Raw genomic sequence first — 25,203 nt, forward strand, 5'->3', positions numbered from 1 at the left:
CCTACACGTTTGTCGAATCAGCCATTCCACTTCTTCTCTCTCGACCACTCAACTTACACTTACACATACGGACTTCGCTCTTGGTGCAGACAGAACGGTGCATCTTCTTTCTAATACTTGATCTGCGTTTGATTTTCCGAAAATAGCCCCGCGTCTGTTCTGTGTCCACGACCCATTCAACGGCTCTAGCCCTCCTATTCTCTGCTTGGGCTCTTTGGGCCTTCACCCTCCTGTAGCCCAAAAAAAGAAAGAAGAAAGAAGAAGAAAATTACCTTCGAGCAGCCCTCCAACTGGGAGCACCTGCATGGCCTGAGCAACTGGAGGTGCCCTCCAACCTGTAGGTTACACGTTGCTGCCCACGACACCCGCCCAAGGGGCGACAACAGGAGAGGATGGACTGGCAAGAGGAGGTCGAGGTCTGCCCTCACCGGGCCAATCTCGAAGTCCAGACTGCCGACTTCTCCGACATTAAGTTCTCCATCCCCTCTGACACAGAGGAAGATGCTGGGACGAAAGGTAAGTTCAGGCATCCGCGATATCAAGCCCTGGCCCTGCCAACGCAGTGATGTCTAACGGTTAGAGTGTAGGAGACGAGCCCGCCCAAGACGCACCGCCACCGCCGGTTACCACCGGAAAGAAGAGCAAGAAGAAGGGCAAGAAGGGGAAACAGCAACAACAACAACAACAACAACAACAACCAGAGGCCGCTGCTCCACCACCACCGCCACCACCACCCGCTGACCCCCCTGTAGAGACGGCCGCAGCTGAGGAAGAGTCGGCGGCGCCCAAGGGCAAGAAAAAGAAGGACAAGAAGAAGGGAAAGGGCAAGTCCAAACAGCCTGAACCCGAACCGACGCCTGAACCTCCTCCCCAAGAAATGGACGCCAACCCGGAGCCCGAGGCTCCTTCTGAAGTAAAGGACGCCGACCCCGAGCCCGAGGCTCCTCCCGAAGCAAAGGACGCCGACCCCGAGCCCGAGGCTCCTCCCGAAGCAAAGGACGCCGACCCTGAGCCCGAGGCTCCTCCCGAAGCAAAGGACGCCGACCCTGAGCCCGAGGCTCCTCCTGAAGTAAAGGACGTCGACCCTGAGCCTGAGCCTCCTCCCGAAGTAAAGGACGACCCGGAACCTGAACCTCCTCCCGAAGTAAAGGACGACCCGGAACCTGAACCTCCTCCCGAAGTAAAGGACGACCCGGAACCTGAACCTCCTCCCACCGAAAAAGTCGACGAAAGCCAGGAGCCTGCGAAGCAAGAAGCGCCCTCAGGACCCAAGTCCAAGGCCCAGAAAGCCAAGGAGAAAAAGGAGAAAAAGGACAAGAAGAAGAAAAAGGGAAAGCAAGCGAAGAATGACAACATCGAACCGGAGCCAGCTGCCGAGGCTTCGCGTTCTGCTGTCCCGGCCCCCGATGCCGATGCCGACCCCGTAAGCAATCCAGGACAAGACGATGCTAGTCCGCCTTCAGCGGAAGCTCCGGCCGACGGTGCTCCTCAATCAGACGCCCCTGCAGAAAATGACTCCGGCGATGCCACTGCTGATGCCGGCGACGCATCGGCTCCCACGGCGGATGAGCCCAGTGCCGAAGGCGCCACGGAGGACGTGTCTCCGACACCAGCTGACAAGCCTGACGAAGGCGTGGATGGAACCAACGAAGAAGCGCCGGCGGTGGCCGAAACTGGTGAGGAGTCTGTTCCCAAAGACGAGCCGACTGAGGGGGATGCACAGGAGGACACGCAACCTACCGCCGATACATCCAAGGATGACGACACAGTTCCTGAAGCAGCAGCCGACCAGCCTGACGCGAATGTCGGTGAGGGCGATGAAGCATCTGCACCACCAGCTCAGGCGGATGAAGAACCTACAGTAGAAGATCCAGCTAGCGAAACCCCGAAAGAAGACGCGCCAACTGGCGAAGCCGAATCTGCCCCTCCCCAAGATGACGCAGGACCTACATCCGAACCGGCCGTGGCCCCGGATGCTACGCCTGAAGGCGAGGCGCCGGACACGACAGACTCACCCGATGACGGCGGAAAAGACAACGAGACGCCGGATGAAGCACAGGCCGATAAATCGGATCCAGATGCGGCAAACCCCGAAGCCGCTCCCGAACCTCCTTCTGAATCAGCACCATCCGCCGAAGACTCGACCGATGGCGAGGAGAAAGCTCCGGATGCTACCGCAGCTGATGATAAGGGCGATGATGGTGCCAAGGCCGACGACACCCCCGACTCCGGCAGTGCCGAAAACGACACGGAACCTGCTGCCGCTGCCGCATCTGAATCAGCACCACCGGGCGAAGAGACAGAAAATGCCCAAGCCGAGGAGAACAACGATACCAAAGACGAAACTTCCGCTGAGAATGTCCCGGAGCCCGCATCTGATGAGGCACCGCCAGAAGAAACAACATCAGACGGCGCTGACGAAAAAGCTGCCAATGACGCCACGGATGGCGCACTAGCTGAAGGTGACAGTGCCCCTACCGATGAAAGTGCGCCCCCGCAAGATTCTACACCGGAGACATCCATTGAGCCCGATGGCAAGCAAGAGCAGGACGGCGGTGATGCAGCAGCCGATGGTCCGAATGACGGCCCAGATGCAGCGTCAGAAGCCCCGGCTGAAGCTTCCGAACCTTCAAACGTCGAGAATACTCCAGAGTCCGCACCGGAGCCTTCAGCGGCTGCCCAAGCGGAAGCGGAAGCCGAGAAACCCACCGCCGACGATGCTGCGGCTGAAGACCCCAAGAACGACGCCGAAGCCGAAGTCGACGCGTCGCCGGAGAAACCTGAGGCAGACAATGCTGAAGAGGCCCCCAACCAGGAAGAACCGGCTGTTGATGAAGCCACCCCTGAGTCTACGCCTGACGAGGTACCAGCAACCGAAGGGCAAGACGACGCGGTCCAACCGGGAGGCGATGAAGTTCCGCAAGATAGCGAGGCAAAGGGAGAGGATCAGCCGGCCTCAGACCCAGCAAAGGAACCTGATGATGAAACCCCAAACAACGACGAAGCTCCTCAGCCTGCCGATGGTTCGAATGAGGACCAAAAGGACGAGGCTGCCAACGCCGCCAATGTCGAGGATGGCTCGGGCGACGCGCAGGAAAGTGGAGGGGACGCAGACTCGCCTGAAGACGCAGACGTCATCCTCTTACCAAGCGACGGGAAGGAGTTGAACTTCCAACAATTCCCAAGATCTGATAACGCAGCACCGGCAGCTGTTGATGATGGGACCCCGGAAGAAACGCCTGCTCCAGCGCCTGCAGACGCCGACGAACAGCCAAGCGCCGAAGCGGAGGCCAGCCCGGAACCTCAGAGCGCGGAACAGGAGGAAAGTACGACTGATGCGAAGGCCGAGGATTCCGCTACTCCCGAACCCGCCCCTGATGCTGCCGAGCCTGCCGCTGAATCTGCCGCTGCCGAAGAACCTGCCGCCGAGCCTGCCGTCGAGCCTGCAGCTGAAGAACCTGTCGCTGAAGAACCTGCCGCTGAACCTGTCGCCGAGCCCGCCGCTGTCGAACCGGCCACTGAGGCCGACAGACAGGACGGCGACGGTGCTGAAGCCGAGTCCAAGACTGAAGAAAAGGAAGAAGTGGACGAGGCCCAGGCGGAAGATGTGAATGCACCGGACGCAGATGTCCGGGCTGAGGTCGGTAAGGGGTCGAGGGCTTCTGAAGAACCCGAGAATTCGGAAGATTCCCCTGAAATTGGTGACGCTCAGGGATCCGGGGATGATGACACTACGCCGCCCGCAGCCCAGGAAACTGAGACCGGCACCAACGATGAACCGGCTGTTGAAGAAAATTCCCAAGAGCCCAAGGACGAGCCGACTCCGCCTTCCGACCAGCCAGACGAGAACAAAGGGGAGGAGCCACCAGCAGAGCCCGCTGCTCAAATCCCAGACGGAGATTCCGAAGCCCCGCCTGTCGACGCCGAAGCAGAGAAGGAGGGAGATTCTCCTGCTGATAGTGCCGGCCAAGAACCAGCTGACTCTACACCTCCACTGGACGAGGGGGGAGCCAAGGATGAGCCCGAACCAGACCAGCCTTCTCAAGACTCAGCGGACGCCAGCACTGAATCAGCACCGGCAGAAGCCGAGCAAGAACTCGAATCCAGCGCCGCGGAACCAGCAAACCTCGAAGAAGAGCCTGTCTCTGCTGACGCTGAGGCTGAGACCGGGAAGGACAGCGAGCCACCAGCGGAAAGTGGAGAGATTGGAGATGGCGCTGCGGCTGCGGTTGCCGAGGCCGCTTCTGCTGACGCTGATGAAGCAAAGAACGAGGACGAGCCTGTTCCAGAAAGTACCGATGAAGCGAAGGCGGCGGAGGCTGAGCCTGAACCCGACACCGCGGACGCGTCCAAAGATGGCGAGCCAGAGGCTGAGAAGATCGAGGAGACCGAGGCTGAAAAGGCGGACGGTGCCGAACAGGTTGAGCAGACAGAGCCTCCCGCGGAGGTGCAAGATGAACCGCCTGCTCCTGCGGATGCGAGCCAGGATGTTGGCGAGACCCCGGCGGAAGAAGGCACCCAGGAGCCAGCGGCAGAACCGGAGCCCGAAGGTGATGCCGCTGCTGCAAGCGACCCTTCCCCTCAACCTGAAGAGCCGCAAGAGGCGCCTGCAGAGGCACCAGCAGAGGCACCAGCAGAAGGTCCAGTAGAAGCGCCAGTAGAAGCGCCAGTAGAAGACGCCCCCGCAGACGCACCGGTAGAAGACGCACCTCCGGAAGCCCCAGCGGAAGCGGAAGCGGAGGCCCCAGCAGACGTCCCTGCGGAAGCGGAAGCGGACGCACCGCCAGATGCACCAACAGAGACCCCGGCGGAAACGGATGCTCCAGCAGAAGCTCCAGTGGAAATTCCAGCAGAAGACGCACCACCAGATGCCCCAGAATACGCACCACCCGATGCACCGCCAGAAGACGCCGCAGCGGAAGCGGCAGAAGAGATGCCGGCTGTCGAACCAACTGAGGAAACAGAAGGCATGCCCGACGCCGAGCCAGCAGCTGATACAGAACAGACTCGAGACATTGAAGCGGAAGAGAGCAAAGACACAGTGGGGGCCATCCCAAGCCCTGTGGTCAAGAAAGTAGAAATAAGAACAGGTGAGGCCCATCTCCTATCCCCCGATCCCGTTATTCCCACCAGCGGCACGCGAGATTTGGCGGATTCGAGTTGGGAACCGAGTGGCGAGGACGTGCGAGACGACAGCGATGTGAATCCAACTCCGGCTCTGGCAGAATTGGCGTCTGCATCAGAGGCTCCATGTGTGCCGCCGACGACATCCGAGGTGGCAACAGGGCTCGGCGAGATCAAGGACGACGGCAGCGGCGACGATGATGGTCCCGCGACCGAGGTGCCCCCGGTACGTTTCATTGATGGAGAGGAACCAGGGTCACAGGATATCTCGGAGACCGCAGTGGCGTCGCCAGAAGCGCTTGATGAGGCCGAAAGCCCGCAGGCTGAGCTCCTGAGCTTGCCGGACGAGCGCGTTGCAGCAACGACGAGCACTGTGTCTTCCTCTTCGTCGCCGCCTGGAGAGGTGGCCAAGGAGACTACCGAACCTGACGACACCCCTGCCGAGGCCGATGGTGTTACAAGTACGATTGGTTCCGAAGAACAGCTCATTTCCGAAGAACAGCTCATCGGCTCTCGCGTCATTTCCCTTGAACCGGAGTCTCAGCCTCAGCCCGACAATCCCACGGAGTTGGAGCATCTGGCCGCCGAGCAACCGGGGGGCGTCGGGGATCGGCCAGTTTCGCCGCCGAATGAGTCTCTCGACCCGTCTGGAACATCCCTGCCAAATCCGGAACAGCAACACCTCACGGAATCTCACGAGGACGTCCTTCACACAACATTTGGTACTCCTGATGAACCCACCATGTCCGAGACCTCGAGAGAGGCTTCGGAAAGCGTAGCTATGCAACAAGAGCCCGAGACTCCTTCATCACCGCATCCCGAACACCACTTGGAGTCAGCAGCTGAGCAAGTTGAGAATCAAGTCTCACCTGAAGTAGAGTTGACGACGCTGGAAGGAGCGGTGCTGTCTCCAGACACGGTCGCGGACGATCCAACCGCCGAGCCGGTTGTGGCCTCTTCAAGAAGTGTCTGCCAAGATTCCGACACACAAGGCGAGGCCCCTGAGGATCCCACGCCTACCGACAAGCCAAATGCGGACCGAGCAGCCCTTGATGATGATTCAGCTGAACCCGCTACGCAAGGGGAAGAAGCTGGTGAGATTCCCGGCACACTGGCAGCAACAGACGAGAGCACCGAGACAGTAGCAGAGCCAGGCGTTTCTGTCTCCTCTGATGACGCTCGTCCGCTAGAAGCGGAACCTCGCTCCCTCCCGACGTCTGAAGACGAGGAAAGGCAAAAATCCGTTGAGGAGGTCGGCGTCGAGGAACTCAACACACCGCCAACGACCCATGACAATACGCCTGCCGGCGACGAGTCACGCGCTGTTTTCCAGGATGATGCCGAAACCCCGGGTGAAATGGCGTACAACATTACCGAGCCGTCTACGTCTATTGGGGAACCAAGCCCGCAGCAGGAAGCCGTCGTGGTGACCACCACCAGCGGCCCTGATGCAGCGAAAGACACTGCATCCACGGAGATGCCACCCGATTCTACAGAGGGACTCAGCCGTTCGGCTGTGAGCACTGCCGTCCAGGGTGAAGACCCGGTCGCGACTGATGAACTCGACACTCTCAAGGCGCCCATCATCTCCGGGGAAGAACACGAAGCCCAACCAAATTTATCGCAATCAGTGAGCGAGAAGGAACCCACCCAGTCTGATTCTGAACAAGAGTCGCAGCGTGTCGAAGAGTCTCAGGTCCAATATTCCCTGGTACTCGTCAGCGAGGTGTCCATCGCGCCGGAGCCCGAAATCGTCGAGGAACCCTGGACCCGAAACCCATCGCCAGCCGAATCGCCGGAATTTGTAGCCCCGCCAGAACAAGTCGCAGATGACAAAGAGGACACTACACAAGCCCAACCAAAGTCTACATTCTTTGAAGGCGATTGGGACTCGGACCCGCCAATTCCAAGTTACGTGGACGAAGCTGGCGTCGATTATGCCGCATCGAACACGCATTTGGATGGTTCGGGGGCCTCTCAACAGGACAGAAACCAGGAGGAGGGCGGCGATCCCGACATGGTCATTGTTGAGCCTGAGATGATTGGCGATGAACAGCAGAGTGCGGTAGATTCCAAAGACGAGCAGTCGCCGCCAGTGATCGATGCAACGGCACAGCCAGGCAGTTTCACCTCGGACGATCATCGACATGATGACGATAGCCAACAGGCTCCCCCGGATACTTTGGAGACTCCCCACGACCTGCCCTCTGGCCAACTGCCTGCAAATCGGGAAACTCCCAACGAGAGCGGCGGTGATGCGACGACAGAAAGCGCCGTCGTGGAAACAGAGGCCTCAGGGACCGACCCGCCGGCTGAAGAGGACACTGCTACAGCTTCGACCGAAGATTCCTCCGAAAGAAGCATCCTGGCTGCAGGCGCCGCAGCAATCGGCATCGTTGCGGCAGTTGGTGCTGGCGCGGCTGCTGGCCACCAGCTGTTCACGAACGATGGAGACGATCAAGGTTCCGTTCGAGAACCGACGTCCGTTGCGCACCGCAGTTCCTCGGATAAATTGATACAAACCACACTGGAGGGATCTGAATTCGTCGATGTTTACGAAGTCACCGCCGGCGAGTCCCGCGACAGGGCCTTGGCGGCGGTCAATCCCGCCCGAGTTGCCGAGAACAAGGATATGGGCAACGACTCGGTTACGTCGAGGGACGGTGCGACGGTCAGAGCCGGAATGGTAGACGAGGGTACGCAAACGGACGAGTCATTCTTCCAATCCCTGAGGCGACCTGCTACCCCTCTGAGCCAGGAGCATCATATTCGTGCTGCGACGCCGGGCATCGTGCTTCCTGACGTATCAGACATGTCTGCCGCCAACAGACAACGGGCCAGGACGCTCCGACGTCAGCGGAAGCGGTCCATCGCCCAGGCGGAAGAAATGGTTGCGGCTGCCGTGGTCCTCTACGCCACAGCCGAAGCCATGAGCCCTCCTCGACGCCGCTCAACACGTGGTGAAGTCTCGCAGTCCGGGCCAGAACGCGAACCGCCAAATGTCCGGGGCCAGATGATGGCAGGAGACGGAGGAGATTCTGTTACGTCTTTCGTGCCTGGACAGCCTATCGCTTACGCACAAGGGACAAACGTGGATCAAGAAGACGAGCTTCGAAAGTCGGTTGCTGACCTATTCACAGACGATAGGGATGACAGAAAGGAGTCGGGATCTTCACGAGACGGCGAGCGGCGTCGCAGACATCGGCATTCGCATCACTCTTCGCACCATTCAAGCCGCAGCAGGGGCGAGGACGACGGCAGGGAGAGCAGAAGTCGGCGTCACTCGCACCAGTCTGACGGATCATCTCATCGTCGTCGCCGCACCGACAGCGAGCGGGAGCGTGATCGTACTCGCGATCGTGACGGGGATCGTGACCGTGATCGGGACCGTGATCGGGACCGTGACCGTGACCGTGATCGTACACGCGATCGTACACGCGATCGTGATCGTGATCGCACTCGTGATCGTGACCGTGAGCGCGACCGCGAGTATGATCGCGAGCGCCCCTCTCGGTCTGCTCGCTCTGGGTCTGATTCGGGAACACACACCCCGACACGGTCGTCGAAACGACAGGACAGCGGCTTTGCGGAAGCCACCGACTCCCCGCGCAGGCGACACCGCAGCGAGCGCACGCCGGAGGAGCAGGCGGCGCACGAAAGGCGCAAAGAGGAGCGGCGACTAGAGAAGGAGAAGGAGAGAGAGCGCGAGGAACGGCGGAGGCACAGGGACAGGGACAGGGATAGAGAGCGAGAGCGAGACCGGGACCGGGACCAAGACCGAGACCGAGACCGAGACCGAGGCAGCCACCGGCATCTGCGGTCGTCGGGGCGTCACAGCGCTTCAGGCAGCAAGGAGGAATCGCCGCCGGTGACGCCGGTCTCGTCGAACAGCAAAAAGTTCTTCGACATCAAGAACGCCGAAGGCGTGGTCGAGCCGGCGTTTCCTCCGCCGCCGGGGGTCAGGGATGAGGGGCTCGCGGACGTGGGCGATGGCGGAAGCTACCGGGAGAGAGAACTGGCTGCTAAGGCGGCCGCGCCATCCTCGCCGCCACGGGACGCGGTCAAGAAGTCAAGCACGACCCGGTCGCGGCACGTTTCCAGCAACGGACACAGTCGGCGGCCCGATGCCAGGGCCAAGCCGGAACGAACAAGGGAGACTGTACCGAATGAAGTCAAGGAGACGACCAGGGAGGCGAGAAAACCCAAGGAGCCCCGGGAGTCCCGGGAGACGCGAGAGGCCCGGGAGGCCCGGGAGGCCCGGAGAGCGGCGAGGAAAACAGAGGCCACCGCGGCTGTAGGGATAGTGTCGCCGGAAGAGACGTCGGAAACGAGGAGGGGCGAAGACTCGCGACGAAAGGCGCGGGAAGAGGAGAGAAGAAGGAAAGCCAGGGAGATGATGGAGAAGGAGAAGAGCAACGGGCTCCGGGCTGCTCTTAAGCGATTCTTTACGGCTTGATGTTGATGTTGTTGTCGTTCCTTTTGCGAGGGTTCAGGGTTCTGAGTTTTCTTCCGTTATTTCCTTCCTTTTTTTTTTTTTGATTTTTTTCCCCCCGTTTTCCCTGTTCCCCCCTCGAGGGTTGTACGCTTCTTCATGGCTGTCATTCTCTTTTTCACTTCTCTTTTTCACTTCTCTTTTCTCTGTGACGACTGTACGAGAATGAATGTCAACGTATTTACGATTTGGATGAGATTGACGATGTATTTTCAAGGTTAATTCAATGGGAGTTTGACGAGACATCCAATCTACCGGCAGACGACATGTGTGGTGAGATGTTTGAACAAGAGTAGTATCACCACCTACACGGTGAGTTCCTCCCACTACCGTGATTGTGAGTGAAAGCGAGGTATGTACGAAGTATTCGTAGGTACAATTACAACGTACACTGGTACACTGGTACACAGGAAGGTAGGCCTATAATTGGTCGATGAAAGTTACCAAGCAGGTCGGGTCGGTCCTTCATCGGACTCCTCCTGCCCGAGGCAGCTGACGTCACACCTCGATGTCATTGGTGGACGACTGCTGGAGCACTGACGTCACCGGATGACAGTCCTCCATTCTACACCAGTGTACTTCGTAGATTCCTTCATTAGGCCCGGCTATTCACTCATTTGTTAGACTAGTGCGTCATCAGCCACTGCCTTGACTTCAGGGGTCCTCGTGGCAGGTGCCACATCAACTCCCAAGCCTTCGGCATCTCAAGATGGAAATATCTCGAAAGTCTCCGTCTCTTCGGTGACAACTTTCCTCTGACAACCTTTGGTCCGTGATACCTTACTCTCCGGCTTACTCTCGACGTCCGATATTCGATCATCATTAATATGGCATCATATAGCGCTCATAATCTTTCTTGTGCGCCCAGGTACGAAGAAGAGACGCAGCAACAACGGAGCTTGGCATGATGATTCGACAAGCCCTATCCTGGGCTAAGTGATCTCATTGTCTTCGTCCACCAATACTGCTCCGCGTCTTCATTTGAGTGATGTGTCTCCCTGGACGAGATCTAGGGTGATGTTCATCCAGTTCACCCAGCCCATGCCCTTCACTCTTCATACAGTGTGCATGGTAGCTTGGCATGACAGCTTGGCATGATGTTTTCACCTGGGCTGTCATGTCATCGCAGGCACACATCTTGATATCTACGTCTCGGCGCGCGTCCACTGCCACGCAGCCATAGGGCCATGGATGACGCGCCCCACCATCCAGTCACGACCTCCAAGCCTTGGCCGTCCTGTCGGGCCCCTCGCTGTGAATCAATATGACATCTGCCCACCTTTGTTTTGACGTCGACTGACTGACCCTGGATCGTCGATAAATACTTTGTCCCGTGCCCCTTTGCAAGCTGCCAGTTCCTCCACTTCTTCTCCCTAGACGGTAGCGTTCCCCAACATCAGAACAAGTAAACCAGGCCAGACACCAAACCTCCAGCAGCCGCACCCTAACAAAACAATCCAAGCACGAAACACCAGTCTTCACAAATCATGGCCCTCGACCGCATCCTCGGCTTCATCCTTCGGGCCGCCGAGCTCGCCTTCGCCGCCATTGTTACCGGTATCATCGGCCATTACCTCCACCGGTCCGATGCCTCGGACTGGGACAATGGCCGCCACATTTATACCATTGTCGTCGCCGCTCTGGCCATGCTCTTGTCCCTGCTATGGCTCATCCCCTTCTCCAGCGCCTTTGTCCATTGGCCAGTGGACCTGTTCATCTCTATTCTCTGGTTTGTGTCATTCGGCCTGCTTGTCGACGTAAGTATTCCCTTGCCCCTTTCTTGGGTGGCCCGGGGAGATAATCATGACTTGATTGTCTGGGCTAACCAAATACGATGCAGCTCATCGGTAATGGCTGCGGCTCCATCTTCAACTGGAACAACGTTACCGTGACGGGCGACGACATGTGTGGCCGTATGAAGGCTGTCGTCGCCTTTGCTTTCCTGTCTGCCATCTGCTGGCTTGTCTCTGCCCTCATCGGCTTCTTCTGGACCCGCCGCCGCACCGCCCCCCGCACCTACGACGGTGCTGCCCGCGGCCGTCGTTCCTGGTACAATTCTCGCGTCTAAGCGTGATATTTACCGGCCCAGGACGATCATATCACCTCGGCGAGTGACGTGTCTGTCAATTGTGTCTTGGTGTACGGAATAGCGTTTTTCTTCTCTTTTTCCTCTTTTGTCTTCTTGTCATTGCAGTACATGACGAAGAAAAGAACAGACTGGGTCGATGAGGCCACACACGACTGGATGAACATTGTAATGGATGGTTGGAGCAAATGCGGAAGGATACCCCTCTTAATACCTGGATTCACCTAGTCTCGACGGCATGTATAGATTCCACTCTGCTTTTAATTTAATAAAGATATATCGCAACCTATAAGTAAAGCGTAGAGATAAACCCGTGAAGCCGCTGTCTGTTCTTGATATTTCGTGGTCCGGCAGTTCCCTGAAGGACGTCCAGACCCGACAACCACCGGTAAGGCAGAGCTTCGGCTTAGTAACTGAGGCGGATTAAGCCTTTGGGGGATATCGGGCGTCTCGACTTGTTCCGACAGAGATGATCAGAGATGATTGGCAGCTAACGCTGACGGACTCGTATGCACTTTCAGATCTGAAGCTTGTGAAAGTCGACAATGAACCTGCTGCTGGGGGTGGTCCGTGACCTCGGACTGATTATGTAATCACCTGTTCTAAGAAAAGTCATGACGTAATGCGGGCCACGGTGACGCCACACCTGCTTTCCAGAAAAGAAACTAGCCACAGTGGGTCTCTCAACGCAATGGCAGGTGCGCCGGCGGTATGAAATGCGTCATGAATACGCGTCCCGGCTTCTCTCCGACCAATCTCAACCATTAGACTGTCTCTCGACAATAGGAACCAGCCCGCTTTTCGCTTTTTCAGCGTACTACACTACAGTGTAGTGTACTTGGGTACGCGGTCAAAGACCCAGGGAACCAGGGCAGAAAGCGGGGAAGAAGACGAGTTACGCGTCCGTCTCCCTATCGAGTTCCACAACGGCCTCGGATGTCCCCTCAAGACGAAGCGCTGCAAACCAGGACCAGACCCTGCATCCCTGGTTTCGATGCCCCAGGGCTGCACCCTGAAAGCCCGTCGATCCCAACGTTTCAACCAGCCTTGGCCAGCCAGCCCTAAACGTCACCGTCACGACCGTTTACTGTTTACTTCCAAGGGTTCTTGCCACAGCACGGGATGACGCAAAGGCGGGGGGCCATTGCCAGGTAGCTTGCGAGTAGCGAGCACTGGGAAATTTGAATGTGCATGGCATTGTTACTTCGTACTCCGGGGCGCTGCTGGTGAGCTGACGGACCGGACCTGCAAATCCGGTGCACGAAGAGTGTTACGAACAGTCTAACTGGGTAGGCTGTACTGCTACGAAAGGTAGTGGAAAGGTAAACCGAAAACACGAGTAATTCAAAGAGACATTCCCACGAGTCAAAGGACAAAAAGAGAGACAAAAGGCCGAGCTGAGAGAGCCAGGTAGCTTCAAGGAGCAAGCTGGGCTCAACGACTTCCACTGGCCTAAACAGCGGGCCTGAAGAGATCGCCCGGCCGACGGTAACAAGCCCAGGAGTACCTGTTTCCTCCGCAATGATGTACTTCGTACAAGCAAGTACAAGCACGCTTGGGTGACCATGATCCCGTTTGCGTTGTTTTCCCCAAGCCTATGACGTCCATGAGCTAAGTTTAGCTACCCTGCTTGGACCGGCTCCAAACAACATGCATGACATGGACACAAGTCTGGATTGTGAGCAGCAACGGTGACATCTTTGGACCGACGATGTAGAGGAACCGCTGATATATATAAGGCCCCTTCGCCCTTCTGGGTTTCTGTTCCTCTCTTCACTTTACCGTCATCATCAACAAGACGAATCATCAATACCAACAATCAAACAAATTATCCTCACCTACCTCTTTCTCTTTCGAGTAACTCCCACCTTCTACTACCACAAACCAAATCCAACATGTCTGGCCTCGTTCACAAGATCAAGGACGCGATAACGTCCGACAAGAGCTCAGAGCCTGCCGGTTCTCACAGCTCTCACGGCACTCACGGCGCCCATGACTCCCGCACCGGACATACGGCTGATCCTGTCGGGGCCGGCTCCTCCACCCTAGGCACTGGCTCCACCACCGATAACTTTGGCACCTCCGGCACGGGTATCACTGGCGCGCCCGGCGGCTCTGGCACCGCTGGCACCACCGGCACCACCGGCGCATACGGCAGCTCCAACACTCGTGCTGGTCCCCATCAGAGCGACATGGCCAACAAGATGGATCCCCGTGTTGACTCGGACCGTGACAACCGTGGTGCTCCTGGCGGCATGACCGGCACCACCGGCACCTCCGGTCTAGGCAGCTCTACCCGTAGCGGCAACACCTACGGCTCTAGCACCACTGGTGGCTATGGCGCTTCCGGCACAACTCGCAGCGAGAACACTTACGGCAGCGGTACGACCGGTACCACCGGCACCATGGGCACTACCGGCACTACCGGCACTGGCGGCTACGGCAGCTCCAACACTCGGGCTGGCCCTCACCAGAGCGACATGGCCAACAAAATGGACCCCCGCGTCGACTCGGACCGTGACAACCGTGGCGCTCCCGGCGGCATGACTGGCTCCACTGGTCTAGGCAGCTCTACCCGCGGCGAGAACACTTACGGCTCTAGCACCACTGGTGGTTATGGCACCGGTACCACTCGCAGTGAGAACACTTACGGTGCCGGCACCACTGGCACCACCGGCGGCTACGGCAGCTCCAACACTCGGGCTGGCCCCCACCAGAGCGGCATGGCCAACAAAATGGATCCCCGCGTCGATTCGGATCGTGACAACCGCGCTGCCCCGGGCGCTTCCATGGGCGGCAACCAGTTCAGCAGCGGCGCGACGGCCGGCGGCCTCGGCTCCTCTCATACCCGTGGCACCACCGGCACCACCGGCACTACCGCTGGATACGGTGCCTCCACCAACCCCGGTCCCGCTCCCAACACGGCCGGTCCCCACAAGCAGGACATGCTAAACAAGATGGACCCCCGCGTCGACTCGGACCTCGACAATTCCAAGACCATGGGTCAAGACAAGACATTCTCGCGCCCGTAAGCCACACACCACCACCGCATTATCTTTCGACGCGCCGCGGTCTTTCATGGCCAGCCGATTTTCGTTTGAACTCGGTGCTGTGCTGCTCTGCTTTTTGTGTCTAGTTTGACGTTGTCGCTATGCATGCGCCTTGTCTTTTGTCCTTTAAAAATACAGCGAAGAAACGAGAACCGAGCCGACGACTGACATTGGGTTCTTCATGTTTGTAAGGGATGTCGCAGCGAATCGGGACCCCTTGGACGCTGCTCAAGTCCCGCCTTCAGTGATGCGCGAATATCGCGGCGAGCCAACCATCCGGCACGACGACACCAGTCATGATCGCGCTCGGAGGAATAGCAGCGTATCTCATCAGGAGATGCATCGGGGTCTATAATTGGGGGGATGATCAATACGGTTTCCTTGCGTTTGCTTTTCCTCTTAATGCGTCTTCTCAATATGTACAATAGCTATGAATTGATGAAGCTTTCGGATAAACAATTCTTGCTTGTAAGAGTTGAATCACGTGATGATTTCTGGGTGCGGCCTGTGCGGTGGATTACTAAGCTGTCACATGATGTCGTCACTGACCCAAAGTCCATCAAGGTCAAAGCAACGCGTCTTTCCGTGTAACCCCCCGCGTACCAATTAAGTTCGGTGCCCCTCCATTCTTTCCATCTTCTCCCTCATCATCAACCACAGTAAAGACCTTTTTATCCCATGGGCATCCAGCATGCGATCCTGCCAGTATGAGGACTACAGACGTCGACGATGTGATTTTAATCTCTGATGACGAAACGGCCTCTGACTCTGGACCCGACGCTGCGACAGCGCCCTGCTCAAGCACAGAGGCTCTTGGCAAGCGGAAAGTCGAGCTCGACGACTTTGAAGAAAAGGTGGTATGGGACGCCGATTCAGATGACGGTCTTCAGTTGGCGTCAAAGTCGAAACGGCGCAAAACAGGGAAGCGAGAACGGGAGCACAAAGGCAAGGGCAAGGGCAAGGGCAAGGACAAGGGGAGGAAGGGTAGCAAAGGCGATCACACCGGCAACAAGGACGTCAAGGTAAAAGGCCAGTCGTCCACCTCAGCTGGCGTCGAGGATGACTATGACATTGCGGACGTACCGGATTATTTGCGGGAGCGGAGACGGGAATTCGACAAAAACCGCGAGACCCTGCACCAAGCGGGTCTGCTCCTCCCGCCCGACTACGATGGCGTCGAGTTTTCCGACGATGAGGATGAGGTTGAAAGATCCGGACGTCATGTCGTGGAAGAACGCCCCCAATTCGAAGACAGCACCGGTGTCAAACCGTGCCGGCCCTACAAGGACGTTGAGCTTGAATCCTCCGCGGGCATTATACCAGCGCCCATCGCCCAGTACCTGCGAGAGTACCAAGTTACTGGCGTGAGATTCCTCCACCGGGCTTTTGTCTACCAGGAGGGCGGAATCCTCGGCGACGACATGGGCCTGGGCAAGACGGTTCAGATCGCTGCCTTCCTCACTGCGGCTTTTGGCAAGTCGGGGACCAAGCGCGACGAGAAGCGGATGAGGAAGATGCGCAGAGATGCCGGCCGCTGGTATCCCCGCATCTTGATCGTTTGCCCTGGCTCGCTCATCGAGAATTGGAAGAACGAGCTGAAAAGATGGGGCTGGTGGCATGTCGACATTTACCATGGAGCCGGGAAGGAGGATACGCTGGGCGCGGCCAGGGCTGGGATGGTGGAAATCATGATCACGACCTACCATACTTACAAAATGCAGCAAGACGCCATCAATACGGTCAAGTGGGATGCCGTCGTGGCTGATGAGTGTCATATCATCAAGCGTCCCGACTCGGAAGTCACAAAGGCCATGGATCGGGTGAGTTGCACCGTCGTGATGAACACTGGAGAGGCTTCTGTGCGCATGGCTGACGTTCGCTTCTGTTCTTCTTTCTTGTTCTTGAGTAGGTTAACGCCCTATGCCGGATTGGCCTAACAGGCACCGCCATCCAGAACAACTACGGCGAGCTCTGGACCCTTCTCAACTGGACGAACCCAGGACGCTTCGGTACCATGCATGACTGGGATGTAACCATCGCCGGGCCGCTCAGGATAGGTCAATCTCACGACGCGACGTTGCGGCAGCTGAGCATAGCTCGCATCACAGCCAAGAAACTCGTCACAAATCTTCTGCCGCGCTTTTTTCTGCGTCGCTTGAAGACCCTGATCGCCGACCAACTTCCCAAAAAGAGCGACCGAGTCGTCTTTTGTCCCTTGACAGACTCGCAGCGCGAGGCTTACCAAAATTTCATCGATTCGCCAGAGGTCGAACTTCTCCGGACCCTCTCGGATCCCTGCAAGTGCCGTTCCGGCGATGCACGCGGCTGGTGTTGCGACAAGCTGCTTGACAACGGCAAGCATTGGATGTCCATCGTTTTCCCCAGCGTAATGACGCTGCAGAAGCTGGCCAACCATCTCACACTGCTCATCCCTTCCACCGCCGACCCCAGCGAGAAGCAGCAGCGGGAAATGGCGACGCTGGAGACGTGTTGCCCCGACACCTGGGCGTATCTGTTCAGGAATCGCGACGCCATTATGAACCTGGCCAATCCCGAGTACTGCGGTAAATGGAAGGTCTTGAAGAAGCTCCTCAGGTTCTGGCACAGCAGCGGCGACAAGGTTCTGGTCTTTTCGCACAGCGTCCGCTTCCTCCGGATTCTCCAGCACTTGTTCCGCAATACGAGCTACAACGTCTCTTATCTGGACGGTTCGCTGTCGTACCCGGACCGACAAAGGGCCGTGGACGAATTTAATTCGGACCCAACCCAGTTCGTCTTCCTCATCTCGACCAAGGCCGGTGGCGTCGGGCTGAACATCACCGCCGCCAACAAAGTCGTCATCGTCGACCCCCACTGGAACCCTGCGTACGACCTTCAAGCGCAGGACCGAGCCTACCGAATCGGTCAGACGCGGGACGTTGACGTCTTCCGCCTCGTCTCGTCGGGCACCATCGAGGAGATTGTCTACGCACGACAGATCTACAAGCAGCAGCAAGCCAACATCGGATACACGGCGTCATCCGAGCGTCGCTACTTCAAGGGCGTGCAGGAGGACATGACCCGCAAGGGCGAGATCTTCGGTCTCCGCAACCTTTTCTCGTACAGCGAGGACCAGCTCGTCATCCGGGACATCGTCAATAAGACCAACATTGCCGAGGCCAAAGCCGGCACCGGTGTCGCGCTGGTCGGCATGGACATGGATAAGGCTCTGGAGGACGAGGAGCTCACGTGGATCAAGCAGGAAGGCGGCGGGGCGGGGCCCGCCGAGGACGGAGGCATGTCCCAGCTAGCGGCCCTCATAACGAAGCAAGCAAGCGGCGACCAGGAACAAACGCAGCAGAATCGCACTCGTCGTCAAGAGTCACCGAAAAGCGATGCCATCCAGGCCATCCTTGCCTCTGCAGGCGTGGAGTACTCGCACGAGAATTCGGAGGTGATTGGCACGTCGAAAGTCGAGGAGAAGCTGTCACGCGCGGCGGAGATGGCCGCGGCAGCCCAGGGCGGGGCACGCGGCAGTGGAGGCGAAAATAACGACGAGGGCAACGCGGCCGGCGGCAACGTACTGTTCACTGAGCCGTTCTTTGACGAAATCGTCGCCACGCGGGGTGGCGCGACTATCCAGTACCAGTATAATCCGCCCGAGGACGTGATGCGCCGCCAATTCTGCACCATGGCGCGCGAGTTTGGCTTTGCGTCGGCGACGCAGTTCGCGCTGGTCGTGGAGAGCTGGACGCAGGAGCAGCGCCGGAACTGCCTGGAGGCCTTTTACCGCATCCGCGAGGGGAAGCTCCTTGCGCAAGAGACGGTCGAGCGCGAGGCTGCCCTGGACTTGGGCTCGGACGCCTTGCGCGGAGCTCGAGGGGAGAGTCCGGCGGCAGCGAACCGGGCGTCGACGGAAAGGAAGGTGAAGGCAGAAGATTCTGGTCGGGGAGGACCGGCTGCGAACGGACGAGATCACGCCGAAACCGCCGCTCGGGGCCATGGCTCTGGCCCTGGCAACGGGCCGCCTGTCGACAACACAAAAACGGAGGTCAAGCAAGACGTAAAGGAAGACGATAAAGCGGTCCTTTGGAAAGCGGAGACGAAGCAAGACGTAAAGGAAGAAGAGAAAGCGGTTCCCTGGAAAACGGAGACGAAGCAAGACGTAAAGGAAGAAGAGAAAGCGGTTCCCTGGAAAACGGAGACGAAGCAAGACGTAAAGGAAGAAGAGAAAGCGGTTCCCTGGAAAACGGAGACGAAGCAAGACGTAAAGGAAGAAGAGAAAGCGGTTCCCTGGAAAACGGAGACGAAGCAAGACGTGAAGGAGGAAGGGAAGCCGGTCCTCTGGAAAACGGAGACCAAACAAGATATCAAGGAGGAAGAGAAAACGGCCCTCGGGAGGTCGCCAGCCATGCCGCCTTTCTCTGTCGCGCCTGAGAGGAAACGAAGTTCAATCTTCATCTACGATTCTGACGACGAGACTGACGAGCTGTGATGGGAGGACAACGTGTTTAAACTCACTATTTGGGGCGGATATCGGGCGGTTTTTGGCTTGGGATAACATGGAATGGACGGGACAAGATACCCTTGGTGTTATTGGCTTTTCATTTTTGAATTGGGTTATTTGTTTGATGGGCATGGTGGCCGTTCGGGATAATAAGGAGGTATGGTTTGAATCAGCATACAGCGCCCAGCACCTCATTTCCCAGTCTCCCAGACGTTATCTTTGTGGTCGGTTGAGAGGGGACTCGCCGCATCGTATGGTCGCGGGGAGCAGATAGTGACTAGACACAACTGCACGTGCAGGTGGGTATATTTGCTCGACATTTGTGTCGACTTACAGGGACCCTCCTTCGGCGGTCTGCGAGACACCACCGTCACCTCAGCTTGGTGATACACGCAAAGCCAAGTCGGCCCTCCTAGGGAAGTGAGAAGCATCCCGGTTGTGATACTGGAACTGAAGCCGACGCAAGGGAACAAAACGATGATGACACGCCAGGGACACCATCTCAGGCCGAACAACCATTTCACAGTATATTTATACAAGGAGAATAAACAAGAAGCTTTGTGTTGTACGGCATGTGCTTGGTCCGGGTTAGGCTTTTCCCATATCCTCCCAACCCTATCAAGATGCAACCTTTTCCTTTCTTTCCCTAGTGTCATCATCCCCCTCTCTCAATTCTCACGCATATCGGGAGCTCAAACTGGCAAAGGCGTCAGGGCTGTGACGTCCGTTGGCCCAGTTCATGTCCGCAAACGCCATGCTCTCGCGGCTCACATTCGGCTTTTGTTGAGCCCCGGCCGCGGGTGCGCCCACATCAGCAGTCGCGGACGCCCCGGCCGTGGCCAAGGATGCGGATTGCACCGACGACGCTGGCGTGCCGTTGGTGTAGAACGGGTTCTTGTTCGCCGCAGGGAGCGGCATGGACGCACTTCGCTGCGGCATCCCATGACCGGGCGGCGCACTGGCCTGGAACCAGTCAATTTCTGCGGCGGGGGTTGTGGCTTGCGACTGGGCGTGGCCTTGGGTGGCGTCTGGCTGGGGTGCATAGTGCGACTGGTTGTAGAGAGAGAGGATGGACGCCTTGTCGGCGCGCTGGGGGTTGTAATACTGGTTCTGGGGTGCGGGCTGGGCGGTCGCAAACGGATTGTTGTGAGATTGTTGTTGTTGTTGTTGTTGTACGGGCATAGGTTGCTGTTGAGGCTGAGGTTGCGGTTGGGATTGTACGAAGAAGGGGTTTCCAGCCGTTGGAGAGAGCGGCTGGGGGGAACTGGCAAAGGTATACTGAGACTGCTCAGGGATTTGCCCCAGGGCCGGGGACTGAACCTTGGTGGGAGAGCGCGCAAAGGGGTTATTTCCAAAGCCGGACGGCGAGCCGTTTGTGATATTCACGGCCAAGTTCGGCTGGAGTATTGCGGGCAGGGCCTGGGGCTGTGTCTGGGTCTGAGTCCCCATAAAGGGATTCGTCCCTGTCCGTTGTTGCGATACGGGTTGAGGATATGTCATGCTGGGCGTGAGGTGCGTGTTGGCGTAACTCGGGGTCTGATAACTCTGGGTCTGGGTCGTGAGCATCTGCTGGTACGGCGAATGCGGCGACGTGTTGCCGCCCTGGTGAGTTCCAGGAGCAGGCAGGCCACCGGTGTGATGGGGAAATAGAGGTTGCGGCGGGGCGAGAGATAGGCTGGCAAAGGCCTGGTTCATATCATGGTGCTGAAAATGGGACCCGTAGGGATTCGCGTTGAGAAAAGGGTTTGTGCTCTGTAGGGTCCCCGTCGATTGGGCGGTTTGTGGCGGCAGCAAATCGAATGGATTGCTCGAGGCGGTCAAGGGCGTGAGCGGGCGAGGATCGGGGAAGGTAGGCTGCTGGGGTAGGGGCGCCGAGTGGGGGATCACGGGGTTCATGGATCGTGAAGTGCGCAAGGTGCGGGCGGCTGTTGTCGAGGATGGTGGTGCGGGTGATCTCCTGTCGCCCTCGCCGAGACGCACAAGGGTCTCGATGGCGCGTTCCAGGTTTCCGTCGACGCCCTTGAGAACGGCGGCGTTCCTCTGGCTATCGGTGAAGCCCATGTCGCGCAACCTAGCCAGCTTCGCCCCGACCTCATCTCCTGCGGTGTTGCGCTGCACACTGGCACCGAAGACGCGGGAAGGTTTGTTGGTCAGGTGGCGGTTTGTCACGGGGGACGGACTTCGGCGGGCGTCTCGGGGACTGTTTGGTTGGGAAGGGGCATTGCTACTGCTGCTGCGTGTCTCTTTTTTGGAGCGGGACGAGAGGGGGAGGATGGACGAGGCGGATCGAAAGCTGAACTTGCTCGGGGTCTTGGGCGGTAAGGGCGGCGGAGTACCTTCGTCGAGGGCCCTGTTGGCGGATTTTTGACGGGTTGTATGATTCGCCTTGTTGTTGACATACTTGGATCGAATGAAGCGCTCCATGGCGGAATCGGCCTCATCAGCGTCGACGGGAATGGAGGGCTTTTTATTTTCCGAGTTGTATATTTTGTTGGACGTGATGTTGCCAACTTTTTTCATGTTCTACGCAGCGGTTTTCATTGCTGTCAGCTGGCTGGTCTGCCTGAATTATTGGTGGTTGTAAGAGGGGAGCACTTTGGGCGAGACGGACCTCAACTTGTTCGTTGGACCAACCGTCCATGGTCAAGGATTTGACCTTGGAAATATGTGTGCCCAGCTTGCGGTGAATGGAAGCGCAACGCATGCAGAGGAAGACGCCTAGCTGAGGTCCAAGTCAGCTAAAGCCGTGGTGCGAGAGATAGGAGATGTAGGGTCGGCGAGGTGGGAAGCATACACTCCATGATGCCCATCCTGATGCGACGAGAGAACGTTAGCGAGCACGAAGGGAGGAAGAGAGAAAGAGAGGAGAGAGAAAAAAAAAGGGGGGGAAAGGAGGGAAAACGCACCTGGGTTACGAGCTTGACAATCTGCGCATAGGTTGTTCCCCGGAACATTGTGAACAAGCTCCTGGAGGACCTTTTCGTTTCGCGCCTGCTGGCGCTTGCTGAGGGCTGAAGCCATGTCGCGTGCCGATGTAGAAGCAGCGGGCCGTCGTCTCCCACGTAAACGCTGAGAAGAGGATATTCCGGGGGAGGGTGGGCGAGGACAGGTGTCGGTCGGGTATTGACAACGGTAACGACGACGATGGCGATAACAGTAGCGAAAAAGGGGAAATATTGGAAAGATTCCGAAAATGTGGCCGTGTGCACAAGTCCAAGGCCGAAACCAGGATGCTGGGAACTTGAGCTACACTAAAAAGAAGGGCGTTGGAAAAGCTGGGGCCGGCGGGCGCGTGGAGAGGTTCGAGGCGAGGGCTGGGCTTGGCTTGGCTTTGGCGTCTTCAACGGCTTGGTTTTCAATTGGGCGCCCACGGACCGGAGAAGGAACAAGGAAGGATAATGAGGATAAAAATAGAATAAAATAAAAACGAAATAAAAGAGTAAAATGCGGAGAAAAGGCTAGCAGCGAAGCTCGACGGTGGCAGAGTAGGTAGGCAACGATAGAAGAGAGGCGTAGGAGAGAGAAGAAGACGAGACGTTTGGAAGAAGAGACATTTCTTCTGAATGCGCTCTCGGTGTCGCGAAAGAGGGGTGGAGTTACAAGAGCATCGGAGTGGATGTACAAGTACCTACACTGCGTGTAGGTGCGTTGTATTTGTACATAAAAAGGGGTTAGGCCCCTTATCAATAAGGCTATTATGGGCTGATTCGATACGCTTGTACGTAAGCGGGAAGCGGCAGGGAAGGAGAGATGAGATTCTGCAGGTACGCTGGAGTAACCGGTGCTTCTGGACGTTGAGGGTGGAAGGACCAGTCAAAAGTACCAACTGGGTAGGTACGAATGTGCAACGTTGTTCCTTCTCTTCTAGGCTTTCCTGGCACTCCGAAGTACTGGGTACACAGTAACGTATCGTTCCTCGTTCCCTGTGCGCGCTATCGAGCCTGCTGCACTGTGAGGTCTGGATTCCCTTCTCTTGGGTTTACGAATACACTATAGCGTATTAGGTAACTAACGACTAGCGGCGACAAACGAGTGGAGGGGTCGCTTCGCCTAGGCCGTAATATATTGTACTATTTACGACCTCCTTCTGTTTCCCAGTGGGCCGTGAGGATTAAGACGTAGTATGTAATCCTCTCGATTCAGAAACACCAGCAAAGGTGGCGCTTCCGTCCATGTCCAGGTGTGACGTGATCCCGCTCCAACGGTTTTCATGGAGATGAAGGTTCCGGGTTTTACCACAGTTGGCGTGATGCCCTGCTTAGGACTAACGTACTTGTCGGAGCAGCCCGGCAGGGCGCATCGTGATGGAGCATAATGTGTAGGGTGTCTTCGAATCGTGACGACCCCTTTCTCAATCGAAGAATGGAGTTGATTGTTCTCTCAGTGTGTCCTGATACCATGTCGCATCATGTGAGCTCCATCAACCGCAGGACATACATAGCAAAGCCCAGAGCGCAGAGCGCAGGAGCCGATTCGTCCGCGATAGAATGGGTATTCACGCACAGGACGCATCGCAAACTATCACGGGAAAAGGGGCACTGAAGGACCGTACGGGACGAGCGGGAGGCAGGCACTAAGAGGGTCGTCAAGGTACATACCCACACTCTTCTTGGAGTCATCCAAGCCAAGGATCGGGTGCTCTCCATCTGGCGCAATCGGTCGGGACCGGTGCCAATGTACTTGATCTGGGGGACGTTAGCAGCTGCGGGTTAGCAACTGCGGGCTTGGACAGTATATGCGCCCACGTACCTTGACTCCCACAAACTTCTCAATGTACTGCTAGAGGTCAGCACCATCATTGTTCGCTATACGAGCCCAATTCGAGTGCTTACCTCGACGTAATCGCGAGCCTTCTGGGGCAGATCGTCGTACGTCTTGGCATGGTCGATTGCGAAGGGATCGTGGAAGCCGTTGGCGGAATTGGTGCGTTGGTTGGACTTACGGCAGCTCGACAACAGAGTTGCGCCTCCCGGGACAGGATATCAACCAGCTTTCCCTTCTGAACACACAGTATCGTTAATGTCCGGACGTCGGGCCATATTGTGTTCGCATCGAGGACGCACGCCTTCGTCGCCTATGAGGTTATCGTCAGTATCGTGAGAGCCAACCGATATCGGCCGTGCGCAGAGGTAGGACGCATTCCAGGCAAGGGAGGCAAGGAAAACGTACCCCATTGGGCCCCGAGAATGACATTGATGGTCATTGTGTGCGAGATCGATCGAGATTGGTCGTCGTGGGTCCCGTCTGCCGTCGTTGTGGTTAAAGAGAACAAAAAGTGTTGCACAAACAGCGTATAACGTACAACGTATACAGTACAACGTAATAATTAGGGACTCTCTAGGGAGACCTCACATTTCCATAGAGAGACCTCACACGTGACTTTTTATGGGGCAATGATAAAGCCGCCAAGACCCCTAAGGTATATATATAATTTATATATATTCCTATATGAATTTCCTAAATTATATATACACCGTGGGGAGGTACTTTTAATTAATATTCTAATGCTACGCAGAGTAATATAAATTAAATCTATTTAGATATCTAATAACTGCGTTACTGCCTCTAATTCCCTTAACTCCTTCTCTTCTTTAGATATATCCCTTCGTATTGTCTCTATTAACGCATCTATTTAACCCTTAAATTAGTTAGAAATAACTAGTAATTTATGCTCCTCTAAGGGCGTTAGCTCTTCGATTATATCCAGGCTATTAAAAACCCGGGCAGATCGCCAAGGCGCCTATATCCCGGCCTCGTAAACTAGTGCTAGAGGGGCTGTTAAAGGCGGTAGGGCGTTACGCGACTCTTTTATAGCCGTAATTTCGAATCTAGATAGGAGGCGCCGGGTACTATTCTTCCCGTGGCCCTTCTTCTTCCCCGTGTTAAATATCTTAATAGCCCCTTTTAGCCGGCCTTTTCCTTAGATTATTATCGGCTTAAGGGGAATATTAGGTTATAATAAAAC

General features: G+C 57.0%; 7 protein-coding genes across 7 annotated transcripts; 4 read left to right on the top strand and 3 right to left on the bottom strand.

The window, feature by feature from the left end:
* The first annotated feature begins 1 nt into the window (after position 1).
* ACRALDRAFT_2051760 (uncharacterized protein) lies at positions 2-9,668 on the top strand. The gene is made up of 2 exons (XM_071021625.1): positions 2-516; positions 588-9,668. Exons 1-2 carry the CDS (start codon positions 393-395, stop codon positions 9,578-9,580), a joined length of 9,117 nt encoding a protein of 3,038 aa, XP_070877077.1. The 5' UTR covers positions 2-392; the 3' UTR covers positions 9,581-9,668.
* Positions 9,669-10,364: 696 nt separating this feature from the next.
* Positions 10,365-11,985, top strand: ACRALDRAFT_1061305 (uncharacterized protein). Its single transcript, XM_071016400.1, has 2 exons — positions 10,365-11,373; positions 11,457-11,985. Exons 1-2 carry the CDS (start codon positions 11,104-11,106, stop codon positions 11,682-11,684), a joined length of 498 nt encoding a protein of 165 aa, XP_070877078.1. The 5' UTR covers positions 10,365-11,103; the 3' UTR covers positions 11,685-11,985.
* A 234-nt stretch (positions 11,986-12,219) lies between these two features.
* Positions 12,220-13,310, bottom strand: ACRALDRAFT_207273 (uncharacterized protein; the record flags this gene model as incomplete). Its single annotated transcript, XM_071022205.1, has 7 exons — positions 12,220-12,259; positions 12,322-12,477; positions 12,529-12,763; positions 12,798-12,874; positions 12,914-12,947; positions 13,057-13,209; positions 13,250-13,310. 7 exons carry the CDS (start codon positions 13,308-13,310, stop codon positions 12,220-12,222), a joined length of 756 nt encoding a protein of 251 aa, XP_070877079.1.
* An 89-nt stretch (positions 13,311-13,399) lies between these two features.
* On the top strand, positions 13,400-15,376 carry ACRALDRAFT_1061307 (uncharacterized protein). The gene is made up of 3 exons (XM_071016401.1): positions 13,400-14,226; positions 14,470-14,730; positions 14,945-15,376. Exons 1-3 carry the CDS (start codon positions 13,598-13,600, stop codon positions 15,105-15,107), a joined length of 1,053 nt encoding a protein of 350 aa, XP_070877080.1. The 5' UTR covers positions 13,400-13,597; the 3' UTR covers positions 15,108-15,376.
* Positions 15,377-15,459: 83 nt separating this feature from the next.
* ACRALDRAFT_1029235 (uncharacterized protein) lies at positions 15,460-18,572 on the top strand (the record flags this gene model as incomplete). The annotated part of the gene is made up of 2 exons (XM_071014872.1): positions 15,460-16,572; positions 16,662-18,572. Coding segments are annotated over 2 exons (3,024 nt in total), but the record flags the coding sequence as incomplete, so codon positions are not given.
* A 1,341-nt stretch (positions 18,573-19,913) lies between these two features.
* Positions 19,914-22,259, bottom strand: ACRALDRAFT_2099612 (uncharacterized protein; the record flags this gene model as incomplete). The annotated part of the gene is made up of 4 exons (XM_071022960.1): positions 19,914-21,761; positions 21,850-21,960; positions 22,033-22,049; positions 22,145-22,259. The coding sequence occupies 4 exons, from the start codon at positions 22,257-22,259 to the stop codon at positions 19,914-19,916; spliced, it is 2,091 nt and encodes a 696-aa protein (XP_070877082.1).
* A 1,500-nt stretch (positions 22,260-23,759) lies between these two features.
* ACRALDRAFT_1068497 (uncharacterized protein) lies at positions 23,760-24,441 on the bottom strand (the record flags this gene model as incomplete). Its single annotated transcript, XM_071017578.1, has 5 exons — positions 23,760-23,811; positions 23,841-23,923; positions 23,988-24,014; positions 24,071-24,204; positions 24,408-24,441. The coding sequence occupies 5 exons, from the start codon at positions 24,439-24,441 to the stop codon at positions 23,760-23,762; spliced, it is 330 nt and encodes a 109-aa protein (XP_070877083.1).
* Between the last annotated feature and the right edge of the window lie 762 nt (positions 24,442-25,203).

The sequence above is a fragment of the Sodiomyces alcalophilus genome, assembly GCF_042370955.1.
Source record: "Sodiomyces alcalophilus JCM 7366 unplaced genomic scaffold ACRALscaffold_2, whole genome shotgun sequence".
NCBI classification, from domain to species: domain Eukaryota; kingdom Fungi; phylum Ascomycota; class Sordariomycetes; order Glomerellales; family Plectosphaerellaceae; genus Sodiomyces; species Sodiomyces alcalophilus.

What these genes read in the sequence shown, in the direction of transcription:
- ACRALDRAFT_2051760 (XM_071021625.1), top strand. Translation starts at nt 393, where the DNA reads ATGGACTGGCAAGAGGAGGTCGAGGTCTGCCCTCACCGGGCCAATCTC. An exon ending in GGAAGATGCTGGGACGAAAG is followed by an intron (nt 517 to 587) that starts GTAAGTTCAGGC and finishes GTTAGAGTGTAG; the next exon opens with GAGACGAGCCCGCCCAAGAC.
- ACRALDRAFT_1061305 (XM_071016400.1), top strand. Translation starts at nt 11,104, where the DNA reads ATGGCCCTCGACCGCATCCTCGGCTTCATCCTTCGGGCCGCCGAGCTC. An exon ending in CATTCGGCCTGCTTGTCGAC is followed by an intron (nt 11,374 to 11,456) that starts GTAAGTATTCCC and finishes AATACGATGCAG; the next exon opens with CTCATCGGTAATGGCTGCGG.
- ACRALDRAFT_1061307 (XM_071016401.1), top strand. Translation starts at nt 13,598, where the DNA reads ATGTCTGGCCTCGTTCACAAGATCAAGGACGCGATAACGTCCGACAAG. An exon ending in GTCGACTCGGACCGTGACAA is followed by an intron (nt 14,227 to 14,469) that starts CCGTGGCGCTCC and finishes GGATCGTGACAA; the next exon opens with CCGCGCTGCCCCGGGCGCTT. An exon ending in GACAAGACATTCTCGCGCCC is followed by an intron (nt 14,731 to 14,944) that starts GTAAGCCACACA and finishes CATGTTTGTAAG; the next exon opens with GGATGTCGCAGCGAATCGGG.